This window comes from Somniosus microcephalus, chromosome 21 (assembly GCF_052327205.1).
Source record: "Somniosus microcephalus isolate GS21.2 chromosome 21, FLI_Smic_1.0, whole genome shotgun sequence".
In the NCBI taxonomy this organism is placed as follows: Eukaryota; Metazoa; Chordata; class Chondrichthyes; order Squaliformes; family Somniosidae; genus Somniosus; species Somniosus microcephalus.
The window spans coordinates 12,748,183-12,767,255 of NC_141007.1; the positions used below are offsets into that span (position 1 = coordinate 12,748,183).

Sequence of the window (19,073 nt, forward strand, 5' to 3'; positions counted from 1 at the left end):
GGGCTTTTGCGCCACTGTCCAAACCTACCGCGATATTTAGCGGGGGCGCTAATGGCGGCGTTAGCCTGTAGCGCTGCGCTGCCACCGATGACGTCATCGGTGTGCACAGCGCCCCGCTATCGCCCCGCTGGCCATATTTGGTCGCTGCCGCCTCCTCCGCGCCGGCCGCAAACAGCGACCGGTACACGGGGCCTACCTGTGCCGGTAGTGGGGCGAGTTAAGGTGGAGGTGCGGCCGGCCGCTTTTTCGGCGGCCGACTGCCCGCACCTCCGTCCCCGGCCTCCTACACCCCCCCCCCCCGCGGCATTGCCGGCTGTTTCCAGAGAGCCCGGCACTTCTCCTTGGTGCCGGGCTCATTTGCCGGCACTCGCGAGCGGGGATCGCGCTGTTGCAGGCACCTCCCCCTTAAGAATGAGAGGAAGGCCTGCAGTACCGCAGCCTGCCGTGCCGCAGCGCTCGCGCCGATATTCAGTTTCAGCGCCCCAAGTGGGGCGCCGAAACCCTTGTTTAGCGGCCGGCTTCCACTTGGGCCGCTGAAAACTGAATATCCTGCTGGCGCAAGTGGCTCCGCGCGCAGCGGTAATTCCGGCGCCCAGGCGAGCTGGGCGCCCCAAAGTGAATTTCTAGGCCTCTGACTTGTGACAGCTGCCTCTCGGTTATTAGCAGTAAGGGATATAGACCGGTTAAGTGAGTGGGCAAGAAGGTGGCAGATGGAGCATAATGTGGGAAAATGTGAAATTATCTACTGTGGTAGAAGAATAGAAAAGCAGAATATTTTTTTATTCTGGTGAAGATCAGCCATTCTGCTCAAGGTGAGAGACTACTAAATGTTGGGATTCAGAGGGATTTGGGTGTTCTTATACACGAATCACAGAAAGTTAACATGCAGGTACAGCAAGCAATTAGGAAGGCAAATGGTATGTTGGCCTTTATTGCAAGGGGTTTGCAGTATAAGAGTAAAGAAGTCTGGCTGCAATTATATAGGGCTTTGGTGAGACCACACCTGGAGTACTGTGCACAGTTTTGGTCTCCTTACCTGAGGAAGGATATACTTGCCTTAGAGGGGGTGCAACGAAGGTTCACTAGATTGATTCCTGGGATGAGAGGGTTTCTAATGAGGAGAAGTTGAGTAAAATGGGCCTATATTCTCTGGAGTTTAGAAGAATGAGAGGTGATCTCATTGAAATCTATAATATTCTTACAGGGCTTGACAGGGTAGATGCTGAGAGGTTGGGTCATAGTCTCAGGATAAGGGTTCGGCCATTTAGGACTAAGATGAGGGTTGTGAATCTTTGGAATTCTCTATCCCAGAGGGCTGTGGATGCTCAATCGTTGAGTATATTCAGGCCTGAGATCGATGGATTTTTGGGTACTAAGGGAATCAAGGGATATGGAGATCGGGCGGGAAAGTGGAGGTGATGTAGAAGATCAGCCATGACCTTATTGAATGGCGGAGTAGGCTCGAGGGGCCGTATGGCCTACTCCTGCTCTTATTTCTTATGTTTCTTATGTAAGGATGACTGCCAGAGCTGTCTGGAGCCAGGAACCTATTGGTTTGGCTGGTATAAGCCATTTTCTATGAGCTGGTAAGAGTGCCTGATGACAGGGAGCCTCTCATTGTTGCCGGCAAGTGTCACTGCCGAGAAGGCAATGGTATATCTTGCACATGCCAAGCTCTCTAATGGTGCGGAGGAGTCTGACCTGGCCTGGTGTCCCCTGATGTGAGACTGGATGATGACTATCTTGTGTTTGAAGAGCTGGAAGTTCTTCCTGTTGATGAAGCCACGGATGTTCTTCTGAATGGTGAGAGCCGCCCAGTTCTGGGTCTTCCTCCAACAATTCTCCAACTGATTGAAAACTTGCTTCTTCAGAAACACCTGAGAAAGCAATGGACAGAGTGCCACTAAACTCGAGATCTGCCTCAACATACCTCAACAGCTCCATATCACTCCCTCTGTGTCACTCTACAGCTATCAGGCTCTTGTAAACCTTTTCCATTGTCCATTTTACCACTCTTCCTCCTATGTGTACCCTCAATATAACCCACTGTTCCCCAATGTATACCCTCTGTATATCCCACTGTTCACAGGTACATAACTCCAGTGTATACCCTCTATATAGCCCACTATTCCCTAATGTGCATCCTCTACCTAGCCCACTATTTCCTGACCTGTAGCATCTGTATATCCCACTGTTCCCCAACGTGTACTTTCTGTTAACCCTCTATCTATCCCACTGGTCCCCAATGTGTACTTTCTGTTAACCCTCTATCTATCCCACTGTTCCCCAACGTGTACTTTCTGTTAACCCTCTATCTATCCCACTGTTCCCCAGTGCCCATCCATTACATATCCCACTGTTCCCAAGTGTGCATTTATATATCCCACTGTGCCCCAGTGTGCATCCTCCATATATCCTACTGTTCTCCAGTCTGTACCATCTGAATATCCCTCAGTTCCCGGTTTTCCTATGTTTACCAGGATTCACTTTCTGCAATATGTAACTCCATTGTGCAAGTGCCAATGATTTAATTACCTTGGTGACTCCTAGCTGATAGAACCCCGGAGTCCCGCCTGTGATCTTCTCTAGAATAGAAGAGCAGAGCTCAGTGTCTGAGGAATGCACATCGTTCCACCTCAGTAAAATGCTGTACCTGCAGTGGGGCAGAGAAGCACAGCGAGGGGTGAGGGTGAGCGGGCAGCCCAATTTCTCTTAGCAACAGACAAAGTTTCTTTTTTTCCCCCCGAAATGCTGCTGAGCATCTTTCGAACTACATGGTGACTGAGAATTGTATTTCATGTGAAAAGCAGTCTTTTCTTTAAGTTCTCAGTGCTCCTGATTTGCAATCCTATTTTTGTTGGACAGAAAATACTTTCCCCAATGAGTCTGCGACAGAAACAAAATATTTTTGTCGAAGATTTAAGGGGTAATTTTCACTGCCTGCTTAGCAATGTGCTGGCATGGATCGCACGCCTGTTGGAGAACCTGCTTGATATTCATCCCTTTCCTACTAATGGAATGAGAATCAGATGGGTTCAACAATGGGTGTGTGATTCACTCCATCACATTACTGCCCACCCGGTGAAAATTATCCCCTTAGTTTCTTTAATTCTGCCACTCATCTTCTAGCTTAACTCAGCACAATATTGATGGAAGAAGGAATTTGCCTTTATGCAGCATATCCAATGACGTGCAGTCACTGTTGACTTGTAGGTAACGTGACAGATAATGGGCACAAGGCTAAATCTCACAAACTGCAAAAAAGATGAACGACTCATTAGTCAGTTTTGGTGGAGTGAATGTTGACCAGGCCACCGAGAGAATTCTCTGCTTCTCTTCAACAAGTGACGTGGGATCTTTAACATCCACCTCAACGGGAGGAACAAGGCCTTGTTTCAACGTCTCATCCAAAAGACAACTCACCCTCGGTACGACACTCCCCTCGGTACGACACTCCCCTCCATACGACACTGCTTGCACAGAGCACTCCCTGACGTAAGAAAACTACTAGGCACTTGGTCAGAATATTAAACAAGGCTTTAATCGACTGTTTCACAACATGGAAGTCTAGTTATCCTTCACTAGTTCCTGTTTACAAAATGTCCTGCACAAGCTGGGCCCGTGCCCGAGTATTTATACTCTCCCTGGACAGTGCCACCAGCAGGCCGCCCAGTATATTTCATAAGTCCTTTCTACATAAATGGCACGATTTATGTCATTCTTCCCGCCTGAAAGATTGGAAGTCCGCGGCTTCTTTCTACCAAATTAGGTGGACTAAGAATAGACGCAGGCGTTTGGATCTCCTTCGGTGGCCGGAAGGCACGTCTCCTCGGACCGTGTTTTGGTCCCTGGGTCGCTTAGTTCGTACCAGTGGGCTGGCAGAGTCCGTGTCGTTTTGATCGACCCGAGGGGGACTGGGGAGATCGTGGCTCCGGGTGCGTTTGGATATCTGTTGGTGGCCGGAAGGCACGTCTCCTCGGACTGTGTTTTGGTCCCTGGGTTGCTTAGTTCGTACCAGCGGGCTGGCAGAGTCCGTGTCACCTTGATCGACCTGAGGGGGACCGGGGAGATCGTGGCTCCGGGTGCGGGCCCCCACAGGCGCAGAGCTGGCTTCAATCTGCCCAGTAGTCGGTGACTGACTGGCGTCCTGGCTTTGGGTGGCCATTCCGCGGGGAGCGCTCTGTTCCCCGGGTTGATCCGACGGAATAGCTGGCAGATCCCTTGATGTCCCAGGTAGGGCGTCATCTTCAGAGGAGCGCAGGGTATCAGCGTCATTGATACGGGTTCCACCCTCGATTGGGTCCGTGGGACCGGTTGGGCAGGGAGCCAGATCCCGGAATGACACTGCGGATTCCCAGCCATCAGGGCACCGCACGTATGCGTACATGGGATTGACATCCGTCAGTTCCACTTCGTCGACGAGGGGATCACTCTTAGAGAATCGGACGAATCTTCGGAGCAGCACAGGGCCAGGTGCTGCCAACCATGATGGTAGGGATGTCCCATGAGTGGAGCGACACTGGAACCCGAAGAATCGTTCGTGAGGAGTAGCGTTGGTGGATGTAGAAAGAAGAGACCTGATGGAATGCAATGCGTCAGGGAGCATAGCTTCCCACTGCTAGTCTGATAGGTTGTGTGACCTCAGTGCAAGACGAACAGCGTTCCAAATGTATCTCAACCTGTCCATTTCCAAAAGGATGATACGGTGTTGTTCTACTTGTGGCGATTCCCCGATAGGGAAAGATAACTTTTGAGTTTGCTTGACATGAAGGAGGCACCCCGATCAGAGTGGATGAAATTGGCCGTACCGCAAAGGGAAAAGACCTGATCAAGGCATTTGATCACTGTGGAAGTAGGCATATTGGGACAGGGGAAAGCAAAGGGAAAGCGTGAATATTCGTCCACCATAGTAAGCAAGTAGGTGTTTCGCGTTGAGGAAGGCAGTGGCTCTTTAAAGTCAATGCTGAGTCGCTGCATAGGCTGTGTAGCGTGTATGAGCGAGCCATCTGACGGACGGAAGAATTGCGGTTTTAATTCCGTGCAAATTCTACAAGTGGAGCATGTTTTTCTCACGTCTTCCGTAGAAAACGGGAGATTTTTAGATCACACAAAGTGCAACATATGGGTAACGCCAGGATGGCATAATTCAGTATGAAGATCCGCCAGAGTCGAAGTTGACATGGAAGAGCAGAATGCACGTGTGAGGGTATCCGGGGCCACATTCTCTTAGCCGGGTCGATAATGTATGGTGTAGCCAAAGGCGGCCAATTCCATCCTCCAGAGCTGTATTTTGTTATTCTTGATCTTAGTGCACTTCCAGTTATCCAACATAAAGGCCACGGAGCGCTGATCGGTTATAAGCGTGAAATGGCGACGAGCGAGAAAATGACTCCATTTACGTACTGCTTCGATGATAGCCATAGCCTCCTTCTCGACAGGAGGATAATAGAGCTCGCTACCCTGCAAAGTTCCAGACAGAAATGCAACGGGTCGACCACCTTGATTCAAGGTAGCCAAGATCGCCACATCCGATGCATCGCACTCGACCACGAAAGGGAGATTTTCATCGATGGAACGAAGCATGGGTTTTTCCAGTTGTTGCTTGAGGAGGTCGCAGTTAGAGGTTGGACAGGAAGAAAGGGAACGGGTGACCAACAGGCAGAGTACTAGGCGCAGGCAGGTAGTGCAGGGGTCCCCTGTGGCCATCCCCCTCTCCAACAGATACACCACTTTGAGTACTGTTGGGGGGGGGATGGCTTATCAGAGGAAGGCAGCAGCAGCCAACTTCCTGGCACCAGGGGTGGCTCTGCTGCACAGAATGGGAGGAAAAAGAGGGGTAGAGCTATAGTAATAGGGGATTCAATTGTAAGGGGAATAGATAGGCGTTTCTGCGGCCGCAAACGAGACTCCAGGATGGTGTGTTGCCTCCCTGGTGCAAGGGTCAAGGATGTCTCCGAGCGACTCCAGAACATCTTGGAAGGGGAGGGTGAACAGCCAGTTGTCGTGGTGCATATAGGCACCAACGATATAGGTAAAAAGCGGGATGAGGTCCTAAAAGCGGAGTATAGGGAGTTAGGAGATAAATTTAAAAACAGGACCTCAAAGGTAGTAATCTCAGGATTGCTACCAGAGCCACGTGCTAGTCAGAGTAGAAATAGAAGGATACTTCAGATGAATACGTGGCTAGAGGAATGGTGCCAGGGGGAGGGATTCAAGTTCCTGGGACATTGGAACCAGTTCTGGGGGAGGTGGGACCAGTTTAAACCAGACGGTTTGCACCTGGGCAGGGCTGGAACCAATGTCCTAGGGGGAGTGTTTGCCAGTGCTGTGGGGGAGGGTTTAAACTAAAATGGCAGGGGGTTGGGAACCTGAGCAGGGAGACAGAGGAAAGGGAAACAAGGATAAAAGCAAAAGATAGGAAGGAGAAAAACAAAAGTGGCAGTCAGAGAAATCAACAGTTTAAATCAAACATGGCCACAGTAAATAATAATTCTAATAGGTCTAAGAGCGTTAAAAAAACAAGCCTGAAGGCTCTGTGTCTTAATGCAAGGAGCATTTGTAATAAGGTGGATGAATTGGCTGCGCAAATAGAAGTAAACAAATACGATTTGGTTGGGATTACGGAAACGTGGCTCAAGGAAGGCCAGGACTGGGAACTCAACATCCAGGGGTATTCGATATTCAGGAAAGATAGGCAAAAAGGAAAGGGAGGTGGTGTAGCATTACTGGTTAAAGAAGGGATTAACACAATTGTAATGAAGGATATTAGCTCTGATGAGGTGGAATCTGTATGGGTAGAATTGAGAAATACTAAGGGGAAAAAAACGTTAGTGGGAGTGGTTTATAGACCTCCAAACAGTAAGGCGGAGGTTGGGGATGGCATTAAAAGAGAAATTAAAGAAGCGTGCAATAAGGGCACAGCAGTCACCATGGGTGACTTTAATCTACATATAGATTGGGCCAACCAAATGAGTAACAATACTGTGGAGGAGGAATTCCTGGAGTGTTTACGGGATGGTTTCCTGGACCAATATGTCGAGGAACCAACCAGAGATCAGGCCATCTTAAACTGGGTATTATGTAACGAGAAAGGATTAATTAGCAATCTTGTTGTAAGAGGCCCCTTGGGTCGGAGCGATCATAATATGATCGAATTCTTCATTAAGATGGAGAATGAAGTAGTTGACTCGGAGACTAGGGTCCTCAATTTAAATAAAGGAAACTATGATGGTCTGAGGAGCGAGTTGGGTAGGATTGATTGGGGAATGGCACTCAAAGGGTTGACGGTGGATCAGCAATGGCAAACATTCAAAGACCGAATGGATGAACTACAGAATTTGTTCATCCCAGTTTGGCATAAAAATAAAACAAAAAATGTGACCCAACCGTGGCTAACAAGGGAAATTAGGGATAGCATAAGGTCCAAGGAGAGGACATACAAATTGGCCAGAAAAAGCAATAATCTTGAGGATTGGGAGCAGTTTAGGATTCAACAAAGGAGGACAAAGGGATTAATTAAGAAAGGGAAAATAGAATATGAGAGTAAGCTTGCAGAGAACATAAAAACTGACTGTAAAAGCTTTTATAGATATGTGAAAAGAAAAAGATTGGTGAAGTCAAGCGTAGATCCCTTGCAGTCAGAATCGGGGGAATTTATAATGGGGAGCAAAGAAATGGCAGACCAACTAAATACATATTTTGGTTCTGGCTTCACAAAGGAGGACACAAATAACCTCCCAGAGATGCCGGGGAACATAGGGTCTGATGAAAGGGTGGAACTGAAAGAAATCAGTATTTGTAGGGAAATGGTGTTAGGAAAATTGATGGGACTGAAGGCCGATAAATCCCCAGGGCCTGATAATCTACATCCAAGGGTACTTAAGGAAGTGGCCCTAGAAATAGTAGATGCATTGCTGGTCATCTTCCAGAACTCGATAGACTCTGGAACGGTACCCATGGATTGGCGGGTAGCTAATGTTACCCCACTATTCAAAAAAGGTGGTAGAGAAAAGGCGGGGAATTATAGACTGGTAAGCTTGACATCGGTAGTGGGGAAAATGCTAGAGTCGATTATAAAAGATGTAATAGCAGAGCACTTGGAAAGCAGTGACTGGATCGGACAAAGTCAACATGGATTTACAAAAGGTAAATCATGCTTGACTAATCTACTGGAATTTTTTGAGGATGTAACTGGTAAAATAGATAAGGGAGAACCAGTGGATGTGGTGTATTTGGACTTTCAGAAGGCTTTCGATAAGGTCCTGCATAAGAGATTAGCGTGCAAAATTAAGGCACATGGGATTGGGGGCAAGGTATTGACTTGGATAGAGAACTGGTTGGCGGACAGAAAGCAAAGAGTTGGAATAAACGGGTCGTTTTCCGAGTGGCAGGCAGTGACTAGTGGGGTACCGCAAGGATCGGTCCTAGGACCCCAGCTGTTCACAATATATATTAATGATCTGGACGAGGGAATTGGATGTAATATCTCCAAATTTGCAGACGACACAAAGCTGGGGGGGAGGGTATGCTGTGAGGAGGATGTCGTGAAACTCCAGCACGATTTGGACAGGTTGGGTGATTGGGCAGAAACATGGCAAATGCACTATAATGTGGATAAATGTGAGGTTATCCACTTTGGTGGCAAAAACAGGAAGGCAGATTATTATTTGAATGGTAATAGATTGGGAGAAGGGGAAGTGCAAAGAGACCTGGGTGTTCTTGTACACCAGTCGCTGAAGGTAAGCATGCAGGTGCAGCAGGCGGTTAAGAAGGCAAATGGTATGTTGGCCTTCGTAGCAAGAGGGTTCGAGTACAAGAACAAGGATGTCTTGCTGCAGTTGTACAGGGCCTTGGTGAGGCCACACCTTGAGTATTGTGTGCAGTTTTGGTCGTCTTACCTGAGGAAGGACGTTCTTGCCATGGAAGGAGTGCAGTGAAGATTCACCAGGCTGATACCTGGGATGGCAGGAATGACGTATGAGAAGAGATTGTGTCGATTGGGCTTATACTCACTGGAGTTTAGAAGATTGAGAGGGGATCTCATCGGAACCTATAAAATTCTGTCAGGCCTGGACAGACTAGATACAGGAAGGATGTTTCTGATGGCCGGGGAGTCCAGAACCAGGGGTCATAGACTAAGGATAAGGGGTAAGCCATTTAGGACTGAAATGAGGAGGAATTTCTTCACCCAGAGAGTGGTGAACCTGTGGAATTCTCTGCCACAGAGGGCAGTGGAGGCCAGTTCATTAAGTATATTCAAGAAAGAATTGGATATATTTCTTAAGGCTAAAGGGATCAAGGGATATGGGGAGAAGGCAGGGACCGGGTACTGAATTTGGATGATCAGCCATGATCTCATTGAATGGCGGAGCAGGCTCGAAGGGCCGAATGGCCTACTCCTGCTCCTATCTTCTATGTATCTATGTATCCAGATATGGAAAAGTGTCCGTTAAGTTCTCCTATTTGACTAGGCTATCCATTGCCCGTTCGACGACGGCCACCCCATTGGTGACCCCAAATGGAAGGCGACGAAACTGGTAAAGCCGACCATTGGCCTCAAAGGCCGTATACTTTTTGTCAGAGTTCTTTAACGGTACTTGATGGTATGCGCTCTTTAAGTCAAAAGTTGAAAATATCTTGTAGTTGGCAAGGTTATTGACCATGTCATCGATGCGTGGTAGTGGGTAGGCATCCAGGTTGGTGTACTGGTTAATAGTTTGCGAGTAATCGATGCAAAGGCGTTTCTTGTGTTGCTTCAGAGGATTTTTAACAACGACGACTTGAGCCTGCCAGGAAGATGAACATGGCTCAATGATACCATCAGCTAGAAGGCGAGAGATCTCTGCCTCGATAAAGGATAGATCATCTTGGCTGAAACGTCATGATTTAGTGACTATGGGCTTACATCGGGGGGAAAGATTGGCAAACAAGGAGGGCTCGTCGAGCGAAGCCGCCGAAAGCGCACAAAATGGTACTTTAGAAATAGTAAGCTCTGGTTTTGACCCTCCAAACTCAAAAGTGAGTCTTTTGTGTTGTTTCTCGAAATCCTGTCCCAGGAGCACTGATGTGCCATCGATAACCCAAAGACAAGGGCCTAGAAATTCAGTGCCCTTAGCGCCGATTTTGCGGCGCTAGAGGGCCTAGCGCTGCAATTGGCGCTGGCGCCTAAATTGCCTGGGGCCCTTCCGCCGCGGTAGACCGGTAGCGCTGCGCCGGCACCGATGACGTCATCGGTGTGCGCAGCGTCCCGGTTGCCATGGTAACCCGCCCGAACTGGGAAATTGACTTGCGGCCGCCTCGCCCGTGGCAGCCGCAAGCAACGTTCTGGCAGAGGTGCCTTGCACAAGTTTGCGCCGGCGCATTAAAGGCCCCGCGGTGGCCGGCCGCTTTCCCGCCGCCCGCCTGGCCGCAGCTCCCTCCCCGGACTTCCCCCCCCCCCCCCCGGAACAGAAGCAAGCCCGGCACTTGTCCGAGGTGCCGGGCTCATTTTTAAAAAGATTTTCGCGGGCCGCGGCCGGGTGCAGGCAGGTCCTCCTTAAGGGAAGGAGGAGGCCTGCACTTCCCGAACCTGCCGCACCGCAGCGGGCGCCGCAGTGCCGGAATAGCGCCGAAATTCAGCGCATAGCGCCAGTTTTCAGGCGCTAACAGCTTTCAGCAGCGCCGGCAGCCGTTTGGGCGCAGAAGTAGTGAATTTTTGGCCCGACCAGCGCGACTTAGCTCCGGCACTAACTTCCGGCGCTAAAGCCGTCGCTGCGCCAAAACCCAATTTCTAGGCCAAGGAGTTTAAGGATTCAACTGAAGGCTTTTAATCACTAAGAACTTTGCAGGTCTTTACACATCGGGTTCGCCTGCTAGAATGACTCATACAGCTCTTGAGACCTTTATATGGCAACAGACAGGGGCGTAGCCAATACACACAATAGGAAAAAGGGGGCGGTACACACACAATACAAAGCAGGTAAAACACAGAGGGTGATGAAGGCATATATTTCATCACAAGCACATCACTGCATAGGTTTTTGAGCACCCCGAGCCGGGTGGAGGAATAAGTGCGGCCATTGAGAATAAGGTCGACAAGACAAAAGCCGGAAGAGTTGGTGGTCAGTGTCGTCAGAGCCATTGCAATTTCCCTGTCCGAGGGGTAAATACGCAGTTTTAACTTACTGACAGCCTGCTCACTGATGAAGCTGTCAGAACTGCATGAGTCGATTAGTGCCCTCAAAATGTGTCCATTTACCGAAACCTTCGTGGCCAGGTCAAGACGGGTGGGTCAGAGTAGTTTCTCCATGATGGATTGATTACTACCTCTGGTTCCCTTCTACCATTTGAGTCGTAGCCGTCTGTTCCCAAAACCACTCAGAGCATGGAGCAGCAAACAGTCGATTAAATTGTCATGAAAACTACTAGGCACTTGGTCAGAATATTAAACAAGGCTTTAATCGACTGTTTCACAACATGGAAGTCTAGTTATCCTTCACTAGTTCCTGTTTACAAAATGCCCCTGAGCAAGCTGGGCCCGTGCCCGAGTATTTATACTCTCCCTGGACAGCGCCACCAGCAGGCCGCCCAGTATATTTCATAAGTCCTTTCTACATAAATGGCACGATTTATCTCACTCCCCTCTGTACAACACTCCCTCGGTACAACATTGCCTCCGTACAACGCTGCTTAGACTAGCCCACGTAGTCACTTCCTTGAGTGGTGTTTGAATCCAGAACCTTCCAATTTAGAAGCAAGAGCTCTACTACCGAGGCAAGCTGATACTTGGTTCTATATGAACTTTGGGACGGGCCAGATATGTTGCAATGGTTTTCTGGTCTTGTACAATTCTGTGTTCCTAATTGTATGGTTGGTGTGTTCCTACAGTTAGCATGCGCATGTTAGGTTCTTTCAATATGTTCATGACCCCTTGAGAAATGAAATCTGGATGGGGGAGCCGGGGTTGGGCAGGATTCTTCACCAGCCTCTGTGGTCGCCAACCAAAAGTATTTAATTTTATTTTTAAGAAGCATCTTTCTGTGGATCCAGGAGGAACAGGAGTGCTCCCCTCAACTACACGGTCCTGGTGATTGGACCTCTCCCTATTACCTGCTCCATCCCCCCTCCCTGAACTTACCCGAGGGCCTCCAAAATAGTTTTTTCTCACAAGGCGAGCTGGCTGTGGAGGCGCGATAGGCCTTTGAAGATGTAGATGAGGCCCGAGGTACAGTCTAATGGTGTTGGGCCTCTCTGCTAACTCAAGGCCAAGTGTGGTCCCAAAAACAGGCAAGGATTCATTTCTATCCATAAGAGTCAATTAGAGGCACCTGTAGGCCAGACCAGCTAGGCAGGAATAGTAGGGTCTCTTGTCTGAAGAACATTAGTGAACCAGTTGGGTTTTTTCCTGATGCCAGCCCGCAAGTTAAAAGATTTTTAGAAGTTTAATTTAACAACTTGTGATGTTAACTCATGAACTCTGGGCTACTGGCCTAGTATCATAACCAGTGGTTACCATACCCCATATTGCCATGAGGATGGAGATCCGTTTTTTAAGGGGTTAGAGGTTATGGGTTGTCCTTTTCCATATGATCAGACCTCGGCATGTGCAGACCTGCTGGTGGAAAGGAGATTGAAAGTATGAAAGGTTCCATGAGTTCAGCTTCTACTACTCAGAGTTGAGCCCAAGATAAATCCATCCATGTTATTCACTCCCATCATTTCTTATATTTTTTAATGCCCCCTTTATATGTAGAAATATATAAATAATACCAGCCTCATAATGAGGCTCTCAGGCACCTCACATTGCTGGTCAGGTTCTTATTGATTGAAGTACCTCTGTTGGTTTAATGAAAGGTAGTCCATGTCTAACTCACCTAATAGAGTCCCTCGGCAGAGTCACTGAGGCGGTGGAGAGAGGATGTCAGATACATGGACTCTCAGAAAGCATTTGATAAAGTTCCACACAAGAATTACTACTGAAAAGGTACGTAGAACTGGAGGCAACTTGCGGCATGGATGGGACATTGTTTGGGAGATAGGAGTAAGAGAGTTGGAACAAAATGAACAATCTTGGCAGTGACAAGAGGTGTCTCTCAGGAATTGGTGCTGGAGCCCTCTACAGGAGGGATTCCAAGATCCCGTGATCTCACTACAAGGACACCACAGACTTACAGGGAATGCCTGTAGAGGCCCGATTCTTCCAATTTATGAAAGGGAAATCTTGTTTGACAAATCTGTTAGAGTTTTTTGAGGTTGTAACTAGCAGGGTAGATAAGGGGGAACCAGTGGATGTGGTGTATTTGGATTTTCAAAAAGCATTCGATAAGGTGCCTCACAAGAGGTTATTACACAAAATTAGGGCTCATAGGATTGGGGGTAATATATTAGCATGGATTGAGGATTGGTTAACAGACAGAAGACAGAGAGAATTTTCGTGTTGGCAGACTGTAAATAGTGGGGTACCTCAAGGATCAATGCTTGGGTCTCAGCTATTTACAATCTATATCAATGATTTGGATGAGGGGACCGAGTGTAATGTATCCAAGTTTGCTGATGATACAAAGTTAGGTGGGAAAGTAAGCTGTGAGGAGGACACAAAGAGGCTGCAAAGGAATATAGACAGGTTAAGCAAGTGGGCAAGAACATGGCAGATGGAATATAATGTGGAGAAGGGTGAAGTTATCCACTTTGGTAGGAAAAATAGAAAAGCAGAATATTTTTTTAAATGGTGAGAGATTGGGAAATGTTGATGTTCAGAGGGACCTGGGTGTCCTTGTACACGAATCACTGAAAGTTAACATGCAGGTACAGCAAGCAGTTAGGAAAGCAAATGGTATGTTGGCCTTTATTGTAAGAGGGTTGGAGTATAAGAGTAAAGAAGTCTTACTACAATTATATAGGGCCTTGGTGAGACCACACCTGGAGTATTGTGTACAGTTTTGGTCTCCTTACCTAAGGAAGGATATACTTGCCATAGAGGGAGTGCAATGAAGGTTCACCAGACTGATTCCTGGGATGGGGGAATTGTCCTATGAGGAGAGATTGAGTAGAGTAGACCTATATTCCCTACCGTTTAGAAGAATTAAAAGTAATCTCATTGAAAAGCATAAATTTCTTAAGGGGCTTGACAGGATAGATGCAGGGAGGATGTTTCCCCTGGCTGGGAAATCTAGAACCAGGGGTCACAGTCTCAGAATAAGCAGTTGGCCATTTAGGACTGAGATGAGGAGAAATTTCTTCACTCAAAGGGTTGTGAATCTTTGGAATTCTCTACCCAGAGGGCTGTGGGGACTCAGTCATTGATAATATTCAAGACAGTGAGCGATAGATTTTTGGATACTAAGGGAATCAAGGGATATGGGGATAGTCCGGGAAGGTGGAGTTGAAGTCGAAGATCAGCCATGCTCTTACTGAATGGCAGAGCAGGCTCAAAGGGCCGAATGGCCTACTCCAGGTCCTATTTCTTACGTTCTTATGTTCCTGTGAGCATTTACCCCTGTATATAAATTGCCTGGATTTGGAAATAGAGGGGAAGATGTCAATGATGGAAGATGATACTAAGTGAATGTTGAAGAAGCAAACAGAAAATTGCAAAAGCACCTAGATAGATTGAGTTGGGCAAGGCAATGGCAAACGCAGTTTAACATAATATAGTACATTTTGGGCATAAAATGAAAAATGGGAAGATAGGCTAAATGGGTTGTAAATAAACAAAGGGATTTGAAGTCCCAGGTAAATTTAGAACAGGTACAAAAAATGAACAAAAAGTTTAATTGGCAGGTGGGTGACATCACAAGAGGTACAGAATATAAATGCAAGGAAGGCCTCACATGGGTGTTGGAAAAGATTTGAAGAAGAGCGAGGAGTTCTCCCAGTGTCCTGTCCAACATTCCTCCCTCAACCAACACCAGAAAAAAACCACATTAACTGGTCCATCAGATCATTTGCTGTTTGTGGGGCCTGGCTGGGTGCAGCACGACTATCATTTTTGTTTACATAAGAACATAAGAACATAAGAAATAGGAGCAGGAGTAGACCAATCGGCCCCTCGAGCCTGCTCCGCCATTCAATAAGATCATGGCTGATCTGATCCTAACCGCCAATCCACTATCACAGAACCATCTCCTGAGTCTAACAGAATTAGACACATGAAATAGGAGCAGGATCAGGCTACACGGCCCCTGGGCCCGCTCCGCTACCCACAGGGCCATGACCGATCCGAACCTAGACTCATGTCCAAATTCCTGCCTGCTCCCCGTAACCCTTAATTCCCTTTACTTCTAGGAAACTGTCTATTTCTGTTTTAAATTTATGTAATGACGTAGCTTCTACAGCTTTTTGGGGAAGCATATTCCATGGACCTACCACCCTCTGAGTGAAGTAGTTCCTCCTCATCTCAGTTTTGAAAGAGCAGCCCCTTATTCTAAGACTATGCCCCCTAGTTCTAGTTTCACCCATCATCGGGAACATCTTCCCCGCATCCACCCGATCCGACCCCTTCACAATCTTATATGTTTCAATAAGATCGCCTCTCATTCTTCTGAACTCCAATGAGTAGAGTCCCAATCTACTCAACCTCTCCTCATATGTCCATCCCCTCATCCCCGGGATTAACCGAGTGAACCTTCTTTGTACTGACTCGAGAGCAAGTATGTCCTTTCTTAAGTATGGACACCAAAACTGTACGCAGTATTCCAGGTGCGGCCTCACCAATACCTTGTACAACTGAAGCAATACCTCCCTATTTTTATATTCTATCCCCCTAGCAATGAAAGCCAACATTCCATTGGCCTTCTTAATCACTTGCTGCACCTGCATATTAACCTTTTGAGTTTCGTGCACCAGGACCCCCAGATCCCTTTGTACTTCAGTACTTTCCAGTTTCTTGCCATTAAGATAATAACTTGCTCTACGATTTTTCCTGCCAAAGTGCATAACCTCACACTTTCCAGTATTGTATTCCATCTGCCAAATCTCTGCCCACTTACTTAGCCTGTCGATGTCCCCTTGCAGGTTTTTTATGTCCTCCTCACTCACTACTTTCCCTCCCATCTTAGTATCATCTGCAAACTTTGATATGTTACACTGAGTCCCCTCCTCCAAATCGTTAATATAGATTGTAAAGAGTTGGGGACCCAGCACTGACCCCTGCGGAACACCACTAGTTACTGTTTGCCAGTCTGAGAATGAACCATTTATCCCAACTCTCTGCCTTCTGTTAGATAGCCAATCCTCTATCCATGCCAGAATATTACCCCCAATCCCGTGATTTTTTATCTTAAGCAATAATCTTTTGTGTGGCACCTTGTCAAATGCCTTTTGGAAGTCTAAATACACTACGTCCACTGGTTCCCCTTTATCCACCCTATACGTTACTTCCTCAAAGAACTCCAGCAAATTTGTCAAACATGGCTTCCCCTTCATAAAACCATGCTGACTTTGTCCTATTAAATTATGATTATCCAAATGTCCTGTTACTGTCTCCTTAATAATGGACTCCAAAATTTTACCTACCACAGATGTTAGGCTAACCGGTCTATAGTTTCCAGCCTTCTGTCTACTGCCCTTTTTAAATAAGGGTGTTACATTAGCAGTTTTCCAGTCTGCCGGGACCTTTGCCGAGTCCAGGGAGTTTTGGAAAATTATTACCAATGCATCCACAATCCCTACCGCCACTTCCCTCAAGACCCTAGGATGTAAGCCATCAGGTCCAGGTGATTTATCCGCCTTGAGTTCCATTATTTTACCGAGTACCACTTCCTTAGTGATTTTGATCGTGTTTAGCTCCTCCCCCCCTTTAGCCCCCTGTTTGTCCAGTGTTGGGATATTCTTAGTGTCTTCTACTGTAAAGACTGATGTAAAATATTCATTCAGTGTTTTTGCCATCTCCATATTTCCCACCATTAATTTCCCGGTCTCATCCTCTAAGGGACCAACATTTACTGTAGCCACCCTTTTTCTTTTTATATAACTATAAAAACTCTTACTATCTGTTTTTATATTTTTTGCTAATTTACTTTCATAATCTATCTTCCCTTTCTTAATCAATCTTTTTGTTATTTTTTGCTGTCTTTTAAAGTTTTCCCAATCCTCTATCCTCCCACTAGATTTGGCTACCTTATATGCCCTTGTTTGTAGTCGAATACTATCCTTAATTTCTTTACTTAGCCACGGATGGCTGTCTTTTCTTTTACACCCTTTTCTTCTCAGTGGAATATATTTATTTTGGAAGTTGTAAAATAACTCCTTGAATGTACACCACTGATCATGTATTGTCTTACCCTTTAATCTATTTTCCCAATCCACTCTACTCAATTCCGCTCTCATACCTTCATAGTCTCCTTTATTCAAGTTTAGCACGCTTGTTTGAGATCCAACCTTCTCACCCTCTAATTGAATATGGAATTCAACCATGTTATGGTCACTCATTCCAAGGGGATCCTTTACTAGGACATTTTTAATTAATCCCGTCTCGTTACACAGGACCAGATCTAAGGTTGCTTGCCCCCTGGTCGGTTCAGTTACATACTGCTCAAGAAACCCATCCCTAATACACTCAATGAACTCATCCTCAAGGCTGCTCTGCCCAATTTGATTTGTCCAATTAATATGATAGTTGAAATCCCCCATAATTATAGATGTTCCCTTATTACAAGCCTCAACTATTTCCTGATTGATACTCCGTCCAACAGAGTTGCCACTGTTCGGAGGCCTATAGACTACGCCCACTAGTGTTTTTTTCCCCTTATTATTCCTTACCTCCACCCAAACTGATTCATTATCCTGATCTTTTGACCCAATATCATTTCTCTGTATTACAGTGATTCCTTCCTTTATTAACATAGCCACCCCACCTCCCCTTCCTTCCTGCCTGTCCTTCCTGATCGTTAAATAACCTGGTATGTTTAATTCCCAGGCATTGTCACCCTGCAGCCATGTTTCTGTAATGGCCACAAGATCATACCCATATGTAGCTATTTGTGCCATTAACTCATCTATTTTGTTACGAATGCTACGTGCATTCAGATAGAGAACTTTCAAAGATGTTTTGTGACACTTAGTTCCTGCTTTTGCCCTTTTTATTACTTTACCTTTTACTCCATACCTTCTGCCCCTTCCTGACACGCTCTGGTTTTTAATTTCCCCACTGCTACCTAAGTCTATTACCTTCTCTGTTGTCATTTTTATTATTTGCTCTCTAGGAACCTCCCCCCCACTAGTTAGTTTAAAGCCCTCTCTACAGCCCTAGTTATATGATCCGCCAGGACTCTAGTCCCAGCACTGGCCAAGTGAAGCCCGTCCCAACGGAACAGCTCCCTCCTGCCCCAGTACTGGTGCCAGTGTCCCAGGAAGCAAAACCCATTTCTCCCACACCAGTCTTTGAGCCACGCATTTAACTCTCTAATTTTATTTGTCCTAGCCAAATTCGCTCGTGGCTCAGGTAATAATCCAGAGATTATTACCCTTGTGGTTCTGCTTTTTAATTTGGCCCCTAGCTGCTCAAACTCCCTCAGCAGAACCTCCTTCCTTGTCCTATCTATGTCGTTGGTACCAACATGGACCACGACAACTGGATCCTCCCCCTCCCACTCCAAGTTTCTCTCCAGTCCAGTGACTGTGAAGTGTTTTGGGACATCCTGAGGGCATGAAAAGGCACTGTATGCATTCAAGTCCTTTCGTCCTTTCTCTCCTTCTCTCATTTTCTTTCTATCCCTCTCTCTTTCTTTCTCTCTTTCTCTCCCTCTCTTTCTTTCTCTCTCCCTCTTTTGTTCCCTCTCGCTATCTTTCTCTCTTTCTTTCCCTATCTCTTATCTATCTCTCCCTCTCTTTCTTTCTCTCTCTCTTTCTCTCTTTCATTCCCTCTCTCTTTCTATCTATCAGTGGCAGTTACTTGGCTCTATCAAGCATAACAAGCTTACTGTATATTCGCAAATTCCTGGGCCTGGAAGGGAGGGGTGAGGGCGGATGTCCAGCGGGGAGAGGGAGGGGATTGAGGGATTTGGGGCAGGATCTGGTCTCTGCTCATTTTTCAACATGGTTACATTCTGATGGGATTGGGATAGGCGCTCCTTGAATCCAACCCCTTCCATCCTGAC

General features: G+C 46.8%; 1 protein-coding gene across 1 annotated transcript in view; it reads right to left on the minus strand.

Moving 5' to 3' along the window:
• Nucleotides 1-1,547: 1,547 nt before the first annotated feature.
• Nucleotides 1,548-19,073, minus strand: part of LOC147102609 (unconventional myosin-XV-like) — a 388,701-nt gene continuing 371,175 nt past the window's right edge. Inside the window, exon 14 of the mRNA XM_085964088.1 lies at nucleotides 1,548-1,877. Coding sequence (XP_085820214.1) covers nucleotides 1,548-1,877 — 330 coding nt within the window. The remainder of the gene's footprint in view (nucleotides 1,878-19,073) is intronic.